This window comes from Podarcis filfolensis (genome assembly GCF_964270895.1).
Source record: "Podarcis filfolensis genome assembly, chromosome: 16".
In the NCBI taxonomy this organism is placed as follows: domain Eukaryota; kingdom Metazoa; phylum Chordata; class Lepidosauria; order Squamata; family Lacertidae; genus Podarcis; species Podarcis filfolensis.
Genome location: NC_139620.1, coordinates 37,958,314 through 37,980,474, shown reverse-complemented (window position 1 = coordinate 37,980,474; position 22,161 = coordinate 37,958,314). Strand labels below are relative to the sequence as shown.

The 22,161-nt window shown below is 42.0% G+C and overlaps 1 protein-coding gene and 2 long non-coding RNA genes across 18 annotated transcripts in view; 2 read left to right on the top strand and 1 right to left on the bottom strand.

Moving 5' to 3' along the window:
• LOC310751447 overlaps window positions 1–22,161 on the top strand; it is a 120,777-nt gene that overhangs the window by 85,045 nt on the left and 13,571 nt on the right. The gene's annotated exons all lie outside the window — the stretch shown is intronic.
• MPHOSPH9 (M-phase phosphoprotein 9) overlaps window positions 5,604–22,161 on the bottom strand; it is a 46,375-nt gene continuing 29,817 nt past the window's right edge. For 6 of the 16 annotated variants that reach the window (XM_083589819.1, XM_083589818.1, XM_083589809.1 and 3 more), the window contains 14 exons: window positions 21,055–21,210; window positions 20,436–20,523; window positions 19,058–19,273; window positions 18,159–18,206; window positions 17,300–17,364; window positions 15,981–16,082; window positions 13,021–13,173; window positions 12,205–12,386; window positions 11,180–11,344; window positions 10,459–10,579; window positions 9,753–9,856; window positions 8,028–8,272; window positions 6,866–6,934; window positions 5,604–6,398 (listed from right to left, as the gene is read on the bottom strand). In XM_083589819.1, the coding sequence (XP_083445945.1) occupies window positions 6,297–6,398; window positions 6,866–6,934; window positions 8,028–8,272; window positions 9,753–9,856; window positions 10,459–10,579; window positions 11,180–11,344; window positions 12,205–12,386; window positions 13,021–13,173; window positions 15,981–16,082; window positions 17,300–17,364; window positions 18,159–18,206; window positions 19,058–19,273; window positions 20,436–20,523; window positions 21,055–21,210 (1,816 nt within the window). In that variant the 3' untranslated portion in view covers window positions 5,604–6,296. The remainder of the gene's footprint in view (window positions 6,399–6,865; window positions 6,935–8,027; window positions 8,273–9,752; window positions 9,857–10,458; window positions 10,580–11,179; window positions 11,345–12,204; window positions 12,387–13,020; window positions 13,174–15,980; window positions 16,083–17,299; window positions 17,365–18,158; window positions 18,207–19,057; window positions 19,274–20,435; window positions 20,524–21,054; window positions 21,211–22,161) is intronic. The other 10 variants (XM_083589823.1, XM_083589821.1, XM_083589824.1 and 7 more) reach the window with 5 other exon arrangements.
• On the top strand, window positions 9,170–12,795 carry LOC310751502. The gene is made up of 2 exons (XR_014542569.1): window positions 9,170–9,568; window positions 10,981–12,795. It is a non-coding gene; the product is annotated as an uncharacterized lncRNA (long non-coding RNA).

The window sequence follows — 22,161 nt, the reverse complement described above, 5'->3', positions numbered from 1 at the left end:
TCAGAGCTCAGAATACAATAGGCCAATGTGGTGCAGTCCGGATGTTGCTGGACTACTGCTCCCATCATCCATGGCAGCTAGTCAAGTTGGATGGGGCTGATGGGAATTGGAGTCCAGCACTAACTTGAGGGTCACGGTTGCCCCATCTCTGACAACTCTCCCATATTTAGTGGCAAACATGTGGCTTTAAAAAAAGAATCACATTTCTTGTGGTTTTGAAAACTGCATCTCCCACCCTTGCTTTGTTCCACTTGGGTTCATTTTACATGCACCTTTCCTGAAATAATCATTATTGCCAACTGGCTGAGAAGTAGAGCTGGGTCTGGAAGCCTCAAATGAAAACATGGGCTAAGCAGCAGTGTGAATGCTCACTTACCTTACCTATAATCCCAGAATTAGCCAGGGAAGTGAGTCCCATGCCTTCAAATCAGCTAAATTATGCCCTAACGGTTCAAGTGGCATATAGCGAGAACTACGAACTTGGACAGCGTCAAAAGGGATTAGACAAATTCATGGAAGCTAACAGCGGCTACTAGTCTCAGTGGCAATGGAGATAGCCTCAGAATGTTAGTTGCTGGGAATTGCAGCCTGGTGTACTGGTTAGGAGTCTTTCTCAGCTTTGGGTCCCCAAAAGTTGTTGAACTACAACTTCAGTCACTGTTGGCCCTTCTCACTAGGGATGATGAGAGTTGTAGCTCAACAACTTTTTGGGACCCAAGGTTGAAAAAGGCTGGGTTAATGTGTTGGACTAGGACCGGGAGACCCAGGACCATAGAATCATAGTATTGTAGAGCTGGAGGGGACCCTGTTAAGGTCAGCCTGAATCCCTATTCTGTCTTCTGTGGCATTAGGTACCCCTTCCAGTTTGGTGTCACTTGTAGAGTTCATGAGCACCCCCTCAATTTCTTTGTCTGATGGACGCAGGACAGAACCCTTTGGCAGCCTGCTTGCCACTTTTTTCCCAGGATGATGAAGATCCATTACTGAGTATTCTGGGTTTGGCCAGTCAACCTAATAAATCCACCTAATAGCAAGCCCAAAGAGGGAGGCAGCTGCCTGTCAGAATCAAAGCATCACTTTGAGACAAATCCCTGCACAGCCAGGGTGCTCACTGGGTGACACTGGGCAAGCCAAGCTCCCTCAGCCTATTACTAGTATTACTATTTAGGAAATGTCTATACTACTCTTAATTCAAGGATCACAGGACAGTATACAATATTAAAACATAAAAATGCATAACATAGTAAGAAACAAAACAATACCCCACAGCTTAAGAGACTGTTTAATTAGCCAAAGACCTAACCCACTTCACAGGGTGGGCAAAGGGGTGAACTGTGTGGGTTACTTTGAGCTCCTTGGAGGATGGGTGGGATAGAAATATAATAAACAAAAAAACTGTTCAGCTTGTGGGCTTCCCTAGTTGGTCACTGCAGGAGTTTGATGCTGGACTAGATGGTCGGATTGAGCAGGGCTGCCCTCAGGGCCAGGAGCGGGCAAGAACATCAGTGCCCTGTCCAGCACCAGCGGATCACCAAAGCAAGTGAGCCACCACAAAATGGCCAGTGGATTGCATCAAAAGTAATTAATAAAATATTGCTTATTTGTGGTGCTGGTGGAAGGCTGAAAGAAAAAGTTACACAGCTGATTTTTGAAGACAAATGAAAACATTTGGCTGATTTGTGCCAAGTCTCCAAGGAGAAAAATAAATAACAATTTACATTAACTGTATGTATTTATAATGTATGAAAGCGCTCCACTGGGGACAGAGACAGGCCTGCACTTGTGACTTGCCTCTCTGCTGCACATCTATAGCACCCAGGCTCAGACTAAAGTGTGAACACAGCCGCTGGCACTTAATTGATGCCATTGGCCTCCCTTAGCAAGGTCTGGGTAACCTTTGCCCTAAGCATCTCCAAGATGTCTGGAGGGATCTGTGCGTCAGTTTTCCATTTCCAGTTCATAGATATTTTTGTAATTTACTGTTAAAGTGTCTCTTGCTTTTCATTTATAAATCTCAAAGGCGGTTCACAATCTAACGCTAGTTGTTTTGCTTTGGGTGCTATTATAAAGCATTAACTCACTTAGGGATGCAAGCACAAACTCGACAGGAAACAAAAGCTGCCATTACAAGGTGTGTCTGAACCCACATGGGTATGCAGGACTTGTGTGCAATGGAGAGGTAGTTTGCTCAGCAGAAAGGGTCAGCAGGAGCATTTGTCTTGGGAAGGAAATAATGCAAAATAATCTAGCTGCTTTAGAGCCAACCTCAGGTCCTGCTTACAGGCTTCCCATTGGGGAATTTGATTGGTCACAGTGAGAAGAGGATGCTGAGTTTAGATGGGCTCTTCTTAGCAGCCGGCCTTTTGTCCATAATAACCTTAGAAATAGGCACAGAGTAAATAAATAGCAGGAACCTGCTTGTACTGAGATTTATGGTGCCAAAATGTTATGGATTCTCTCACTTGAGAAGGCAAGGTCTCCGGCCTGGTTGATAATACAGCAGAGGGACGGGGAGCACTCTTACAAGTGTCCCTCTTGGTGTTCAAACCTGCTCCCTTGAGCCACCATCCTCTGAAATTGGAAGAAGAGTTTGGATTTGATATCCAGCCCTATCACTACCCGAAGGAGTCTCAAAGCGGCTAACATTCTCCTTTCCCATCCTCCCCGACAACAAACACTCTGTGAGGTGAGTGGGGCTGAGAGACTTCAGAGAAGTGTGACTAGCCCAAGGTCACCCAGCAGCTGCATGTGGAGGAGCGGAGACGCGAACCCGGTTCACCAGATTACAAGACTACCACTCTTAACCACTACACCACACTGGCTCTCTTCCCAATGGATTTGCAGATGTGCATTATATATGGGGAAAGCCCAACACAGTGATAAGATATAAAGAACTTCCAGCTTTCTTCCACTGATGAAGAACGTGTTCTTCTGGTGTGTGAGCTAAAGTTTGGGCCAGTTCAGATATGTGCATGCATTACTTCAGCCACCCACTGCTCAGTTGATTTGGGGTTAAAGGACACACCTAAGAGTCATGTTTAAGGTCACATGACAGTTCCGCATTAGCTGGCATGGGTCATTCACACATGCATATCTTCCTCTTCTTTATTGCATTTAAATCCCATATCTTCTCCAAGGAGCTCAAGGTGACTTATTTGGTTCTCCCTATTCTCACGTAATCCCCACAACCTTGTGAGGCAAGCTAGGCTGAGTGAGTGATTGGCCCAAAGCCACCCAGCAAGCTTCATGGTGATTCAACACTGGTCCCCCATGTTCTAGTTTGACAATCTAACCACTACCATACTGGCTCTCAAATCAAGAAAAGATAAAACACTCCCTGTCCACAACTACCATCAGTCCTAGCCAGCATAGCTAATGGTCAGAGGTGATGGAAGTTTAAACCATCATCATCTGGAGGGCCACAGGATCCCCACCCCTGCTTTAAAGAGTGGTTCTAGCCAAGAGGTAATTCTAGGTGAGAAAATATGGATGCAAAGCCTATCTTATTCCAGTCACATATTTCTAGCACCACTTGACCTCTGTTTTGATGTCCAACAACTGCCCAGTCCATTATAGGATTTCACCCAACAAAGTATGACTGAGTCGGGAAAGGTGGAACAACACAAACTTTGCATGCAAAAAGGTCCAAGCTGTAATCCTTGGCATCTCACAGAAAGAGAACGACTCCTGTCTGAAATTTAGAGCTACTGTATTGGTTTAACCCTGGAAGACCAGGGTTAAAATCCTCAGCCATCAAGTTCACTGGGTGACCTTGGACCAGTCACTGTCTCACAGGGTTGTTTGGTTAACAATGGGATAAGCATAGCAGGTGGGGTAGGTTTGTAATAAAATAATAAAAATCCTGGAGAGCCCCTTCAATCCAAGAATACGAAGCTAGATGGACCAATGATTTGACCCCTTTTAAGGCAGCTTCTTCTGTTCTTAGATCTCTCAAGAGGTCAATAGCTACATTTGTTGGCATCTGTCTGTCATACGCTGCCAGAAGGCGGTGTAAAAGGCACCATCCAACCACCTGAGGGAGTCCACTCTGGATTTGTGTAGGGTTTACTCCTTAGCTTTTTTTCCTCTCCCGATATCCTGCAAGGTACAAATTTGGCTACCTTATACCTCCCAAATATCACAAGAGTCAAACAATAACATTTACAAGAGTTCAAGCACCCACTTGGACATGTTCACTCCAGAGAGTTCAGTATGCTCAGGATTACAGCCTAAGGGGATGTAGCCTGTGTTTCAGTGTCTCCAAATGGTGCTGCTAAGATGACGGAGGCAGCAGGGAGGGGAAGAAACAATATCAAGTGTACTTGGGGACACACTTCGTTAAATTTTATGACCAATTCAGAAATGCTGTTAGCAGCACCTGCTACCGTAGAACATTTTATCAAGGAAGAGAGGCCTTTGTGGGATCTTATATTTAAATGATTATAGCAATAGTTATTTCTAAATGATTCCAGGTGGAGTCTTTAATTGGAAAATATGGAAGGTGTGTGTGTGTGTGTGCCAATGACTTACTTTTCCAACTGACTTAAAGAAGAATCAATAAAAGAAAGATTCAAGGGAAACAGCAGGGTTCTGCATTTTAGACTACGACAGATCTTTGGGGTGGAGAAGGCTAATTTGCTAAGTTCTATAAATAACAATCGCTTAATTACAGATGCAGCCCTATATGTTGCTTCACTGGGTGCCTTGACTATTGGGGGGAGAGAGAAGGAAAGCAAAAGTGCCAAGGGACACAAACTGCTAGGAAGATAGCAAACAGAGAATCATAGAGTTGGAAGAGACCACAAGGGCCATCGAGTCCAACCCCCTGCCAAGCAGGAAACACCATCAGAGCAATCCTGACATATGGTTGTCAAGCCTCTGCTTAAAGACCTCCAAAGAAGGAGACTCCACCACACTCCTTGGCAGCAAATTCCACTGTCGAACAGCTCTTACTGTCAAGAAGTTCTTCCTAATGTTTAGGTGGAATCTTCTTTCTTGTAGTTTGGATCCATTGCTCCGTGTCCGCTTCTCTGGAGCAGCAGAAAACAACCTTTCTCCCTCCTCTATGTGACATCCTTTTATATATTTGAACATGGCTATCATATCACCCCTTAACCTCCTCCTCTCCAGGCTAAACATGCCCAGCTCCCTTAGCCGTTCCTCATAAGGCATCGTTTCCAGGCCTTTGACCATTTTGGTTGCCCTCCTCTGGACACGTTCCAGTTTGTCAGTGTCCTTCTTGAACTGTGGTGCCCAGAACTGGACACAGTACTCCAGGTGAGGTCTGACCAGAGCAGAATACAGTGGCGCTATTACTTCCCTTGATCTAGATGCTATACTCCTATTGATGCAGCCCAGAATTGCATTGGTTGCTATCAGGGCCAGAGAAGCCTCTTAATGGCGCTGCTTAAGTGCTTTTGCCCATAGTTGCTGATGAGCAAGGAGCTGCATACTTTCTCTTTTGGTGGGTAATGATGAAAAACTTGATCATGCAAAGGTCTTCATGCTTTATGGAGCCACCCCAAGTAGTCAGAAATAAAAGTCCCCCCCCTCCAGTAATGTTTCCACTGAGATCCACCCCCCCCAAATGACAGACAACTTCATTTTAGACAATTCAGTTTTAATTAATATTTCAGTGACAAAACATGCAAAATAAAAACTCTTTTAAAAAAGAGAAACATTATTTTTGCCTTTCTAAAAACCCTTGCTGTGCATACTGTTATTTAAACTGACATTTGCAAACTGGACTTGTGCAGCTGTGGAAAATACTGTGCTGCAATTGAGCAAGAAGTTGAAGAAAGGATATGCAGTTTCCGAACTACAAGGTGTGTAGCATTGGTGTAGCATTCACTTCACAACAAGAAGCTATGTGTGCGTCATGTTTAGCATAAATAAAAATTCAATACTTCATTGTAACCTACTTTGCAAGACAGGCTACAAGCTCTATGAAAACAGTGAGCCTGCTGCACCACAAAATCGATTTCAGCATGATCACATTTTGAAAATAAGCTGCTCCTGTTCTTATAAAGAATTCATGTTCAAGGTTTCAAAAAAACTATTAACACTTCTTCAAAAGTAGCAAAATACAGAATTGACAGATTGATCCCTTCAGGTGTAACAAAAATAGGTTTTAAAATATATGTGGCTCAATACAAAATAGTGTGTAAAGGGTAACATGATTGCAAAACTGCTGCACAGGGCTTACAAAAGATACAAAACGATTTGCATTTTCAGAGTGCATAATTATTATACTTTTAGTGCAAACAAAAGGATATCTAAATTTAAACAGAGACATCTCAAATATTTGCAGAGGTACGTAAAACATGAAATCTCTTCAGGATCATGCGGATTGAGCCCAATTCTCTATTGACCCTTTCCAAGCGATCTTCCAAGGCTTCCTAAACAAAATATTCAAACACACACATTAAAGACCAGGAAAAGGCAAAACCCAGCTCTTCCAAAATGGAAACTCTGTATGTACTCTTTTACCCCACAAGAACAACCCAGTTAGAAATTTTGCTGCCCATTGGTACAATTTGGGGAAATGTGAGAATCCCAACCACCTCCAAATTGTTCTTCATTTAGTTGTAAGATTCTGCAGTGGCAAATATCCCTCATAAAGGCTAAAGGGACATCCTTCAACTCCACTGTGAACAAAGCATGAATAAAAAAAAACTGTGCTTGAGACAAATATAAAAATAAATCTGCAGTGCTTCATTCCCACATGGAAGTCAAACATTAGAACTCCCAAATGAGGCACATGCTTAGAAGAGAGAAGGGAAATATACTTTTACTATAGTTTTCAGTTCCACGCAAGATTCAACTTTCCTCCTCCCCATCAGGATTTCAACATGAGCATTTAAACCTGATTTAGTCTTGCCTGCAGAGTCATTCTCCCTCCAGCACAAGGTATTCGACTCAGCTGGGACTCAATCTGGGAAAACAAAATAAATGCCAGTGAAAATTATGAAAGCTACAAGAGTCGGAATAAAACTACCTTGGAATTTCATCTGCAAGGAAGCCACAAACTACTTTTCCAGCTCAACAGATCTTAGGATAGTACCATCCTGGGTTGTGTTAACAGGTATGCCCACATCTGGATATCCCATTTCACTTCCCATTTGAAGTTTTATTACCCAAAAGGCAGTTTTGAAATAGATACAACCACTGGGTGGCTTGAAACAAGAAGTGCTGCTTTGCATCAGCCCAGGTCCTGTTCAGGGTCATAGCCAGTTAATTCAGCCAAGCAGGGTAAAGGCTTCCCATTCCTCTTCCTGCCCCTCAGTTCGGCTTTCCTTTTTCCAAAAGCCACTCTACAGTTTGTAGCTCAGACCTTACTGGGCAATTATTTTGCGGAGGGTTGCCCCTTATCTGCAAGCCTTGGGGTTTCCCCCAAGCGTACATAAAACTTTCCTCTGGTTTCTCAGTGGCCATGTTTTGGTTACAATCCTGCTGTCATTCATACAAATCAGAAGATATAATGGGGTAGAGGGATGGAGAGGGCACAGAGCAAGTCCAAGTGACACCACAGCAAACATAGGCTTGTCCACATGGACACTATTCAAATTAGAAGAGGGCATTGCCACACTTCATTCTTGGTTGAGGCAAGCCAAGTTTACTTGGCATGGGTGCAACCGTAACACGGCTTAAAAAACAGATAACCAAGTTTAACATACTTGCCTCCTTTTCCTTGAGAAAGAATGATTTCTGCTGAGACCATGTATTTTGCTTAGTGAGATAAGAATATCAGAACAGAAGCCAAAGGCCCACCTAACATAACACACTGTAATCACAGCAGCCAACCAGATGCCTCTGGGAAGCCCGCAAACAGGACCCGAGTGCAGCAGTGCTCTCCTCACTTGCAATTCCCAACTACTGGAATTCAGAAACATACTGCCTTGGATGAAGTTTCTGATACTGAATATTAATATACAGTACCTTAAACACAGGTACTGCAGTGGTAGACATTTTTCCAAAACACAGAACTTTAACAAGAAATGTAGGAAGTCAAAGCGCTTGGTTTCTACCTGCTGCTTTTCCTGTGTGAGCTCATCAAAGAGTCTCTCTGTTTCGGTCAACGTCTTAATCCTTGACATGTATTTGAACTCCGTCTCATAAGGTGCTGGTGCTGCTGAAGACAGGCTTGTATGCACAGAGCTCTCGTCTTCCCACGTTCGCCCTGCCATACCTCTCTTTGCTCCTGCATGCAAAGAATCTGTGGAAGAGGAAGGCTTGGCACGGCTGCCTTTGCCAGGGCCAACATGCTCCAGTTCTGTCCCACCACCGAAAAGAAAAGAGCAGAAATCAGATTTTAAGCTCTTTACAGAAAAATTATTCGTACATAGAATATATTGGACAAGCAAGAAAAAAATTGAACATGAACATCTTCTAACTTCAGCAAAGCCCTCAAGAAGGTCTCGGACACTTTGAATTTAGTCAGCTCCATGGCATGTGGCAAAGTCTTTTGGAGCATGTAGTCAAATCACCAGCAAAAAAGAAACAACCCAATAAATGATTTTGGATGCATGTTTCCAAATTTAAAGCAGCCACCTGCCCAAACAAGCAGCTGAGGCAGGAACAAGCTATATCAGCCCCTGCTTGTTCCTCCCTCAGCAGTATGAGGGCCAGAGACAATGGCTGCTTCACCTGGCAGTATATCGCGGGTGAAACTGCCACTGCTCCTGAGCCGCTCTGCCACCAGTGCTTGGCTGTAGCTTGTTTCTCCCTCAGGTGCTGGTGGCACTCAGCAGATGCAGTTTCACCCACAATATACTGCCAGGTGAAGCAGTCATCATGGTCTGGCCCTCATCTCAGTCCTGGGCAATGTATCAATACATCGCCCAGGCCTAGAACTGTGCAATTAATTTACCTATATATCCAACCCTATATATTTACCTATATATCCAACCCTATATATTTAATCCTGAAAAACATAAAACATGACTGATGTAAATTCAAAAGCCTTTATTACTCTAGAAGTACACCTATCATTATACAAAACAGATAAGAGCGGCAGAGATTAATTAAAACAGGAGCCCCAAAATGCAAATTGTGCCACAGGTTTTGTCAATTTAATTTAATCTCTGAAAAATTTAAACAGTAGAATTTTATAAAGAATATATATATATATACATATATATACATATATATACATATATATACATATATATACATATATGATAATTACTATTTCTAAATATAGTAAGTGAAGAGTTACTTCTGGGTTTGATCTTACGGCATTTAAAAATGTTAATCTCTATTGTTATGGTTCAAGAGTTGTTAAAAACAGACATTACATGTGTGCATGTTTAAACTTACAATTCAGTGAAATTTTAAAACCAATTGCCATGATCTGTCTCATGTAACCATTTAGACAGAGAAAAGTGCCAAAATCCACAGAAACAGACTGAAGGAGCGAGACTCCAAACAGGATGTTGCTCCAAGCTGAGACAGCAAATTAACTGAACCTCAAGAGCAGAAAAGTATTTTGTGGAAGTTTTGGGCCTTTCCTGCCTCTGAGCTGCAGGGTAGGCAACACTACCTACTTGGAGACCTGTTACATCCCGAGGTAAGTAGACCATTCTTATATTTATAGTTCTCTTGATCATGTCTGATGTTAACAGCAAAAGCGACTATCAATTTTTATACTTCTAGACAGCATCTGCTGGGTACAGCTGCAAAAAGGCAGGGGTTGGAAATGCAAAAGAATATTTATTCCAAGGAACAGAATCCTAGCTACTGTGAAGTGTTACCTTCAGTATCACCTACTGAGTGAAACTGGAGCCTTTTCCTTGGATTGCTGTATTGCGATGTAGGTGTGGGAGCAGTTTCCAACTCATCAAGCAGAATATCAAATCTAGCATTTTAGGGAGAAAAGACACAAAAGCACTTGTAAAATATTTCTCTGTTTCCACATCACTGAGTCCTGGTGAGATTTACCCCTTGTGGTCACAGGAAATGGCTAAATGGAAGGATTCCAAAGGCCATTTCTGGTCAGTTAAAAAAGGAAGGAAGAAAAACAACTAAATGTGAGCTTGAGAAGTAAGACTAAGGTCTGCTTGTGCAAAACTCTTACTTGAATGGCAATTGCTCCAATCCAGTAAATGCAAGCCGCAGATGGACTGGCAGTATAAGCTATATCCAAAGCTTGCTGAGTAAGGGACAACAACAAAGTAATGTAAGAGCAACTGTTTCGTGCATTTTCCTTCAATGGAGGTGGCTGTCCTCCGAAAGGGTTACTCCTCCTCCTATCTCCAAAACAAAGGGTCATTGTTACTGACACACAGGTTCAAGAAAGCAGCCTGTCCATTGTGTATCCAGGGATGCAGAAGCTCCTGTGGTTTTTCTGCTGCTCCTGTGGTTTGTTTTATACAACTATTTGTGCAGATTGTGAAAATATTTTTAACACCACACAAACCCAACTCTCTCCCCTACAGCCCTTAAATGACAGACAGTTACCTTGTCACCATGTTCTCAGTTTTGCTGAGCAAGTGGCTAAATCCTGGAGACAGGTTCTCTTTTGGAGACCGCTTTGGGCTGTAGGTCACAGCAACTGGAGTCAACATTATCTCTCTCCTTGCTGCCAAGAGAAATAGCTTATTAGAATTTAGTTATGTCTTAGAACAAGCATCTGATGCTTTGTAATATTATGCTCCTGTTGCCTTTGCAAAAAAAAAAAAAGTGTTATTCAAGCATTTTCCCACAATACCTTCTGCTTAAATAGTATGCTATGGTAGGGAGCTGGAAGCCTATGGTCCAATTCCATCTCCCAAGAGGTGTATTAGCAGCCCCCTCCAGCTGGAGGGGTACATGGAGGAAGGGGTTGCTGTGGAAATGGACTTCCTGGTAACCTACTGTGGGACAACCTTGCTGCTCCCCCCACCCTCAGTGTAGTTCATCTTAAGGTTAGCTGGATTGATCAAGGTTGTGTGGGAGCAGTCATTAAATATCATAGCACCTTCCTGCCCTGTTTCTTTACAGGATTTGAAAACAAAACCTTTGCCACTCCTTGAAAGTTCAAATTTTAAAAGAACAAGAGCAGCAGAATAAGACATCCACAATAGCATGGGCACAGTAAAAACAGAAGCCTTGGAGCTATGAAACACTCTTAACATCACTAAGTAAGATGGCTCTGTACACCCTAATTATAAGCTGGGCAGTCTGCAGCTGCAATTCCTACTTGGAGTGTTTGACTTCCTGTTTGAAGGTGGAAGAGATGAGGACCTCTGACCATTAGGTGAGCTGTATCTTTTGTGTCTGAGTTGGTCTTTGCCTTTCTCTGGGGACCGGCTGGCACTGAGAGCTGTTTCATCAAATCCAACAGTGGGACGTCGAGTGGCTGCTTCTGAAATATACAAGCAATGCAAGAAAGCGGCTTTATTTTTCTTAGGATTTCCCGTCCTGTTTTCCCTCTAGAAAAAAAATGGAGTGTTCCCAAATCAGCTTAAGAAAATTAAAACTAACAAGACAAAGATAATCAGACCAATTTCAAAAATTAAACAAACTTGGAAGATGCTTTCAAATTGGAGGGGAATCATAACACATTACTGAAAGCAAGAAAAGGACCAAAAGCTCACTGAAAAAACATGTATGAGTCCTGTGCTATGGGTTCTCAAGACCTCCCTACTTCTGGAGAACGTGCCAAAGAATGAGTGATCCAGAATAAGCTGAAGGAACAGCACCAGGGGTTTCTTAGAAAAGGTCTGAGGAGTCTTGCTAGGGGGAGAAGACTCAGGAAAACTGAACACCCACCACTACACTTCCTATGTTTTAGGCACACAAAAGCTTGCATCTCATTTATGAGTTAAAAAGCTGGCTTTTAACTGGCTTGGCTAGCAACCTCATACAACTCACTTTTTGATCACTCTCCTGCCTCCTCCTCTTATTAACAAGACCAGCTAATTTTATAAGGCTAGCTTCCTTAATACAGTTGAATGACTGGGTCCATCTAGCTTAGTATTGTCGACACCAACTGGCAGTGGCTCACCATAGTTTCAGACAGACATTCCCAGCCCTATCTGGAGAGGCAGAGGATTGAGCCTGGGCCCTTCTGCATACAGATAGATGCTCTGCTGTTCTTGCATATTACACAGAGGCTCTCTGTCCTTTAAAGACTGAGCCAGGCTTATTCTAATCCCTGGGAAGAAAGAAGCAGCAGCAAAACCCTGGGACTGAGGAAACCAAGGAGAATTGAAGGTGACTTACTTGTAGGAGCAGCTGCTTCCTCTTTCTCTGTCTGAGTGGCCCAGTTTTTCAACGTCTTCCTTCCTTCAAGTTCTTTAAAGGCTTTTATGATGGGCGTTTCTGTGACTTGCGTTTCTTTTTTTGAAATTTCACTTGTCAGCGACGGATCTGGGGAAGAATCCTTTTCTGGAGGTGTATGGTATCTAGAAATATACATTGGGATGACACACATTCAGCATGGGCTGTAATCATGTTGATGACATGTCAAAAGTGTTGCACTCAAAGGATGAAGAAATTTCATAAGCACCAATTTAAATACTTGGGGTTGGAGCCACACTAAGGCTGCAATTCTAGTTCAATTTACCTAGCAGTAAGACCTATTGAAATCAACATGGTTATGGTTTTTCTGCTGCGTTCCATTGAAATCAGAGGCACTGAACTTTCAGCTAATTCAATTCTATCCACTTAGGATTTTGGAGGATTTTGGAGTGAAGGGAGATGTACTGGATTATTTGAATTTCTGTCACTGCTGTTGTAAATGTATTTCCACATCAGGTAAAGGGTGGATTATAAGTATTTTAAATAAATAAAATAAACTCAGTCTGGATCCAACCCACGGCATACAAGGGAGACAAAGGGACAAAAGGGCACAGAAAATGAATTCCCACCTAACTGCAAAGAAATCACAGCAGGCTCATTTTATATCTCCTCCCTGATACAAAGCCCATGAGTGGTGGATTAGGATGAGCCACCAGTGGAAGAGCTCTCCTTATGCTAACAGAGTCCTCTCCTTGGGGAAGAGATTATTTGCCAACTTAGCATTCAAAGCCCCCCTACCTGCAAGAAGTGTATGTTTCTTCCAAACGATTATCTTTGGAGCTCTCTTGGGCTTCTAACGGCTGGCCTGTGAAGATTGAATACTCTGATCCTGGTATCAACCATTTCCTTCTGCTCACATCAGAGCTTGCTAGCTTGCTTCTAGGCAGAAAACTTGAGAATTAATGGAAAGCTCATGTTTCATTTCTCGTACAGTACAGCATTTTACTAGCCAAAATTAATATGAACAATCATTCCCACACCCTCACAGAGCTAGCTGAGGAAAACAGCTTTAGGAAGCCACTTTGGAAAGTACACAGTAACTAAATTCAAGTGGGAGAAATCTATAGGAAGGTCAAACAGTCACGCGGTGGAGCATGGTGGGGGCTGCTGGGGAGACTGTCCCAGGCGCATTTTTCTGAGGGCACACACCACTCCTGCTGCCCTCTCTGAGCCATTCCTGCACCACTTTGTGAGACCCGTTTGGGGAGGCCTGTGTGGTCGGAATGTGGTGGCCATGTGCCCTTCGATCCCAGCCTCCCCAGCAAAAGCAAGGCTGGAATCAGGGGTACATGACTATTGTGTCCTCCTTGTGCTGCCCTCTCTTGATCCCAGCCTTGCAAGGCTGCTGGAGGCAGCCTCACACAAGCCTGGGATCGAGGTATGCATGGCTGCCATGTTCTCACACTGCCCTCTCTGAGCAGCTTTCCAAGGTTCGGATCCGGGAAGGATGGTGTGAGGATGACGCAACACCCATGTTGCTTGGGGCTGGTGTTGCTCTAGCGGTGGCAGGTGCAGTGGGCTCCATTTGTCCTTTGCCCTTTGCCCTGCCCCTGGAGTGGATGTGCACACACACTCCCTGGGTGGCATGGAGTCACGCTCCACCACTGAACAGTCATTTGACTTTTCTCTACTTTTGGTGTAATGTTTGCTTGACTTTAAGAGGCCAATAATTTTTCAGTTCTCAACAAATTTTACAAAAATACAGTATAGTTCTGTAACAATGTGAAGCTATCAGCAGTACCTGCTAAGGGCACCTCATTGAGACAGGCGTCCAATAAATGTTAGTTCTTATCTCTTTTGCTTTCCTATAAATTGCCTAATGTACGAAAGGGGTCTATTTCATAATATTTCAGTCCTTTCGCTTTCCTAGAGGTTTGGGACAATCTCATTTTCTTTTTTAAACTAGCCCTCTACATACCACCCTTCATGGCAGTCAATGTTAAGCACAATATGAAAGGTCCATATAAAGAAGTCTTAACATGCAAAAATCAGCAGAATTTCTTTATAGGGAAATGCAGAATTTATTTACCAATAGACATTCTGAAGGCACCAATTTTAGTAAATGTTCTATCATTTTAGCCAAGTATTATTAAACTTAAGCCAGAATGCTAGAATAATTCATTTGGGGGACTAAAGAGTTGATGTAAGGAGCCAGTATGGTGTAGTGGTTAAGAGCGGTAGTCTCGTAATCTAGGGAACCGGGTTCGCGTCTCCGCTCCTCCACCTGCAGCTGCTGGGTGACCTTGGGCTAGTCACACTTCTCTGAAGTCTCTCAGCCCCACTCACCTCACAGAGTGTTTGTTGTGGGGGAGGAAGGGAAAGGAGATTGTTAGCCGCTTTGAGATTCCTTAAAGGGAGTGAAAGGCGGGATATCAAATCCAAACTCTTCTTCTTCTTCTTCAAGTGTTTTATTTGTACTGCACATAATAATTTATACACCAGAGGTTCGTAGGTAGTGTATTAAGACTGAAATGAAATATTGCTGGGTGTCAAGCATAGCAACCAAGTCTGAGACTATCTGAAGAATAGTCAACATCCAAAAGTTGAAGTAAAGAACTTTCAGAGATAGTTTGAGAAATGATTTGCTGTGATTCATTAAAATTACTGTTTGGGGGCTGAGTTCTGTGGGGTAGGAGAGAAAACATTTTTAGAGAAGTACTTGTTACCCCTAGAGCTGTGGTGGGGTGGGAACTTCAAGCCCAGGGATTTTATATGCAGCTTCCCAGCCTCTAGCCTTCTCCAGGCCACACTCCTCACTGGCTGTAGTCTGTGCCCTCTTAGAGCTCCTGCCTCTTGTGAAGCTATCAGCAGTACCTGCTAAGGGCACCTCATTAAAGGCACCTCTTCATGCCTCTTGCTGGCCTGGAAAGAGATGGGGTGGGCGTATGCTGAAGCCTCTGGTGTTTACATGGCTAGAATGTAGGCCACTATTCCAAAATGTAGGTGCAACATCCATTGATCCACCTGCTTGTGCCTTTGGTACCCCCCAAGTGGTTTCTCCAGGAGTGGAATAAACAATAATAATAATGTGGGTTTTTTGGGGAGGGGGGCTATTGGGTTGTTGATTTATTTTTATTATAAAAAAATAAATAAATGACTTTTTATTCTGAACAAAATGCTTGTTTAACCTGGAGGTAGGCTGTATGAATTGTGTATTGCTTTGTAACGATTTGTTGGGTCTCTGGACCGTAATAAAGATTGTTGTTGTTGTTTATTTTTATTATGTATTTTGTGGTTTTATATCTTGATTTTATTCTGTGAACTGCCCTGAGACCCCCGGGGTATGGGGGGGTATATAAATTCAATAAATAATACTAATAATACTAATAATAAATGTGACCATTGGCCTGAAAAATATCACTTAACCCTGTCTGAGAGTCTTCCCTGGCTGAAACAACGCCTGCCTCAAGATGATCTTGCATGGTTCATACAATAGACAATCAGACCACTGTACATACAGCAAGAACACATAGTATCATTGCTACATTACTGAAAATTGATAATTGCAGTAAGTCAGTGGGGATCTTGCTATATCCAGAAAGCCTCTTATTAATGCTTTATTGTGCATCTGTTTTGTTGTGATTATTCTGTATCAAGGAAAACTGACTAATAGCTACGTTTATCTGTCTCAAAAATCACAGTTTTGTAAGACACGTATCCTTTACTTTCTCACAAGGTCATATTTATTATTTGCTTACTTGGCATAGGATGTTCTGAAGTGACTGTCTGCAAAATGACGAAATTTGAGCAAGTTTTCATGTTCTAACTGCTTGATCTGAGCTTCAAGTTTTGAGACAGTTCTATAATGGAAGCAAAAATATATTCAGAAACAATGGCATAAAATAAGTTTGCTCCAACAACTCGGCCAATCACTGTCAATGCAGATATTTTATAAGCTGGTCTGACTCAGTGCAAGGCAGCTGCTGATGTTCTCACACATTTGTTGTGCCTGGACCAGGAAACTCAAAGTTTTGAAATCACCACCAAAGTGTCATTGGACTTCCACACACTTTTTTAAACAGTCAAAAAGAACAAAGTGTTGTACACAATTTGAGCTGCAATAGGTGCAAGTACCACAAAACTGTGGGGTTTACTTTTGAGAAGAGCTACATAGTAGTTTAAATATGTTGCATGGTATGAATGCTGCAAATGAATAAATAAATCATAGAATTGTAAGGGACCCCAAGGGTTACTTAGTCCAACCTCCTGCAATGTAAAAAATCTCAACTAAAGCATCCATGACAGATGGCCTTCCAACCTCTGCTTAAAAACCTCCAAGGAAGGAGAGTTCACCATCTTCTGAGACAGTCTGTTCCACTGTCAAACAGCTCTTACCACCAGAAAGTTCTTCCTGATGTTTAGTCAGAATCTCCTTTCTAGTAACTTGAAGCCATTGGATCAAGTTCTACCCTCCAGAGCATGAGAAAACAAGCTTGATCCATCTGCCATCTGACAGCCCTCCAGATATTTGAAGATGGCTATCACACTCCTCAGTTTCCTGTTTACCAGGCTCAACATATCCAACTCCCTCAACAATTCCTCATAAGGTTTGGTTTCCAGACCCCTGATGATCTTGGTTGCCCTCCTCTGTAAACGTTCCACCTTTTCAATAGCCTTCTTAAATTGTGGCACCCAGAAATGCAGAGTTATCCAGGTGTGGTCTGACTAAGGCAGAACAGAGTGGTACTATTACTTCCCTTGATCTGGACACTATACTTCTGTTGATGCAGCCTAGAACAGCATTAGCTCTTTTTGCTCCTGCATCACATTGTTGACTCATGTTAAGCTTGTGGTCCACCAAAACCCCTAGATGCTTTTCACGTGTATTACAGGCAAGCCAAGTGTTCGCCGTCTTATATTTGTGCATCTGGTTCTTCCTGCCTTACATTTGTCCCTGCTGAAATTCATTGTTAGCTTGGGCCCAGTTCTTTGATCTGTTAAGGTGATTTTGAAATTTTTACAACATTATTTGAAGAAGTAACATTTCCCCTCACACAGGATTAAATGGCACATTTACCTTTTCAAATCAGAAATCTGAGTTTGTGCATCCAACAATTTGTTCTCAGTGATGTTTAAGGTATCCTGTAGGGAGGCAGAAAAGGTCACATGCTAAGCTTGCATAAAGTGTAAAGCAAATACAGAATTGGTCTCTCTACTAATCTTGAAAGATTACAACATGTAACTACTATTTATAGGGGCATCAATCCAATTTTGCTTGAGCTTCCTCTGGAGTAAGTTCAACGCATGTTTTGCTTCATTGTCACTTACCAATAATTAATCTTCATACTTGTACTCTGTCAGGATTGCTGCAGACCAGCAGATCATCTTGGGCCTTTCTTTCTTTCTGGCTTCCTACATGCAGCCATGTTCACTTGCTGAAGCAATCTGTCTTCCTAAATGATTCTCTGGTGCGAAGCACCTTCAGGGCAGGCCTATCTAGCTCCCTGCTGCTCTCTCAGCTGAGAGACACTATAATCTGCACAATATGGCTAAATGAATAAGAAGCTCGGTACACAACAAATTCTATTTATGGCTGGATTAGTGACCACTGGGTAGTTATCATTTCTGATATAGTTAAAATGTCTTGCAGAAAGGCTGAATTCTGAGGAGTAAAAAATAATAATTCACCCTTCCTCCTTAATGTATCAGTTTCTGTTGACAGTACAGTGCACATCTGGAAGATGTCCCTTATGATTTTAAGGCAATAATCTAGAGAGTATACAACCCACTGAACTCAGTAAGGCTTTCTTCCAAACAGACTTTCCTGCATAAGACTACAGCCCTCCAAAACCCCTCCAGCTTTTGGTCCTCTCTATTTAAGTACACAGAAAATTCCATAGAATAAAAATTTGGTACAAAGTGAATTTGCTTCTCACCTTTACTCTTTCATGCTCCTTCCCAAGGGATTCATATTCTCCTAAAAGCTACAAAGAAATAAAAGTAATTACATTTTCCTCTCTCAGTTAGTGATTATACTTTGAAACAGACATCATAGAAAGAAAATGTTTTGGGTGGATAGGATCAAGGTGCTTGGGCAAGAACCCTGCCCTCCTAAAAATAACAGCAAAAGTTCAAATAGACAAGGTGAATATGAATACTAATGATCTGCTGCCCTCTAACATTAGAGAAAATTCCTCAAGACTACAGATTTCTATAATTGCAGAGCTATACAGATAACCTACTAAGCTTTACTCAGCTCCATTATCAGGCATGTCCAACAAAGTAGAATTGAAACAAATTCCCTCAACTTTTTGATGAATTTCAGCCTACCCCTAGTTGTTCTTAAAAAAAAAAAAAAATACCCCGAGGAACCTAGAATTAGTTTAGAAATACCAGAAATACAGAGTGTGAACTAAGACAGCACATCTATTTAGCTGCTAGAGACAGAAAAGAAACTGAGTAGGCAGAGACACCAAAGATCTGCCTCCCCAGCTGCTGAATATCAACACTTAGCCATCTGGAATTAAACAGAATAGAAAAATGCTCCCCGCAATGCCTTTAGAAGTCACAATTTCTTTGTTAAAAGCAGCATACCACAAAGGTACTATTGTTTTAGTAGAGACAATTGAAGTACAGAGACATTTCCATTAAGGGCTAGCCAAATCTGCAGTGTCCAGAAAGTGGTTCCTATTACAAAGTTCCAGGAATATCATCTCAATTAGAGGTTCATTCAAGCAGCTGCTTGATTATAGTGGGGCTCTCATTTGACCTCACAAATTGATTGTTCAGCTGAATTTATTCAAGCATCCAAGTTACCCTGTTTTTTCCAACCTACATTTTGGAACATTTTATTTTCTTCCTTTAACTTGGCATCTTTATTATCTGAGAGCTTGTAGGCTTTTTCAAATGCTTCTTCTAGATCTTTAAGCCTTCTCTTCAGGCGGCTGATGGTGTTATCTTTCTCTTTACCACTGGTGCGCATTTCTTCAATACGTTCCTGCAAAGCCTTGGTGGTATTGCTGACAGCACAGAAGCGCTCTTTCCAGTCTGTCTGAAACAAAAGAAGGCCAAGTATCAGACAGGTGCACACAGAAACAGAAAACAGAAGCCTACTTTGAAAACAGAAGCAGAACCAAAGCTAAGGAATATAACGTTTTGAGACACAAGATATAAAGATTCAGACCAAACATGTTCTCATTTTTATTATTGCTTGCAAGCTTTAGGAGAGATACCAGTAACATGCAGTGGATATAAACACAACATACTAACAGACCTGATCCAGTAGAGGGTAGATACATCGTCTGCAGAGAGCTCACACAGGGCCCAACAGAGCTGTGTCCCTGTTTTCTCCCACATGTAAGCTCACAGGCACCACAAGGGGACTCTGCAGTCCTCCCTCTATGTGCCATGGTGGGTCAGCTGGGACCAACAACCACTGGGCTCCTCTCCCAGGAAAATCTCCTGAGTTGCTATTCCACATGGGCATTAAGAAATAGTTGCATTTTCATTCTGCTTGTTTCTTCTCTTCCCTCCCCATACAGTGGTACCTCGGGTTAAGAACTTAATTCATTCTGGAGGTCCATTCTTAACCTGAAACTGTTCTTAACCTGAGGTACCACTTTAGCTAATGGGGCCTCCTGCTGCTGCTGTGCCACCACTGCGCTATTTCTGTTCTCATCCTGAAGCAAAGTTCTTAACCGGAGGTACTACTTCTGGGTTAGCGGAGTCTGTAACCTGAAGCGTCTGTAACCCGAGGTACCACTGTATTGCTTTCCTTTTCTATCAAACCTTTTAGAGTGAAAGTCTGGGGCCTAGGCCATTTTTAGTCTTTATACAGCACCTAGAAAAACATTAAGTGCTTTAGAAATAATAAAATTATCCACACTTTAAGTCGTAATGGGTTGTATTGTGGTTTATTATCAATTATATTTTAGTGCTTATATTGCAAATAAGAAGCTTTCTGGTGAAAGGCAAGATTAACTGATTATTTATTTATTTAAAGCCAAACCTAATTAGGATTCTAGTAGGGAATCAAGGAGAACCCAGGGAAAGGAGGCATCTCTACAAGAACTGCTGACTTGTGCCAGATAAGGACTCCCAAGTTCCAGCAGAAAAACATACAGTTCAAAGGGCTGACAGATCATACTTGTATCGTCTCACTTGGTAATCTTTCTATATAACTGAGCTCAATTTGACTCATGACATGCACTTACCACTTCTGTTTCCAGAGTGCTATTTTTATCTTCAAGCGCTCTCATGCGATTATTAGCTTTATCCAGTGCTGCCTGTAAGTGGTCACATCTAAAAATGAAAATAAAGCCATGAAAATGATAGAAATGAAAACAAGATTTTTCAGTATTTTTAGCTGAGTTGCCTAACTAGGCTATGAGAGTGTGACCAAAACTGCATTTGAAAATGATTTGAACCCAGGCACTGTATATCTAGTTTCTAAAGCTACAATAGTCTTCTTTCCAAAAGTGGCATGTACAACAAACATTGAAGAAATAGTTCCACTTCCAGCTAAGCAGCATAAACAAGTTACCTTGAAGATTCATGCTAGAGGAATTCTGTATGTGAATAACAGCATTTATCTCTTTTCTCTGTCTAAAACTCACCCCTAATTAACGGGCATCTCAAAGATTCCACATTATGTATTTTCATGTAGCCATCAATATCTGTGCCCTAGATCTTAAAAGTGAAGGAAGCAATATACAGAAAAGAGTTGCTCCAGGAAACAACAATTTTGAAATGAGACAGAGACAGAGAGACAGACACACACACAGAGGGGGGGGGGCTGAGAAATACGCACATTGTTCCAAGCAGCTCTATTACCTGTCAGTAAGATTTTGATTGATCTTCTCAAAGTCTTCTGAATGAGGTTTATGGCTTGCCTCCAGCTGCTGTTTTAAGCTTTGAATTTCTGAATCATAATAAGCTCGTAGATCAGCAATATGCCGGGCATGTTTTTCTCTCAAATTCTGCCTAATCCTGTTTTTTAAGATTAAAAATATGTCATAATGCATTTGCAACACTATTTTTTAGAGACAGAAAATGACCATCCTGGCACGTGTGTTTCACAGATGGTGAACTACAGCTACTGAAATTTGCCTCCACAAACAGATGCCAAGTGATCTTCCCCACCATAGCACTTGTATAACAGGGCATGTGTACAACTAGTTCTGAATACAGAAGCTCTGAAGGGTGTTTCTTGAACAGTAGTGTCCCCATGGTACATGGCAAGTCTTTTTTGAAAGAGAGAAGTTAAAAAGCATCTTGATATAGCAGAACATGTGGGAAGCTCTACTGTTCAAGGCAAACAAGCCAGAGTCTCGTTCAAGCTCAGACATTTTGAATTAACTCTCCAAATTAAGTACCATGGCTGGAATATCTGGGCAATCCAATGACAATATAAAGCGAAACCAAGTGCTTCAATTTCTAGTCTCTGGTTCTCAGATTTTTCATGTAAGAATGGTAGTCACAAATCAAGAGTTTATTTCTTTCCTTTTCCTATGCATAAGAACCACATAGAGAGTCCTGCTAGATAAAAAGCAAATCTGCCATGTCATAGGAAGATGTCAGACCAACTGGTGCATCTAGTTCAGTATTATCTACACTGTCTGCAAGCAGCTCTCCAGGATTTTAGCCAGGGCTTTCGTCCAGCTCTATCTAGAAATGCTGGAGACTGAACCTGGGACCTTCCACACACTGAACAAACTGAGACTGGAAGTCTCAGTAAAAAGAACAGTCTGTATTTCCAATTGCACAGATATTGCTTTTTCTGCTATGTAGCAAAGCTTTCAATTTAAGCAAATGCATTTCCTTCCTTGAAGTACAATACAAAGTATTTTGAAGTTTTCTTGTAGTCTGTAAGCAAAAGGCATTTCAACTGGGCTTCCCTTGCTGCAAACGTTTGGCGAATCGGGGCAAAATATATTCTAA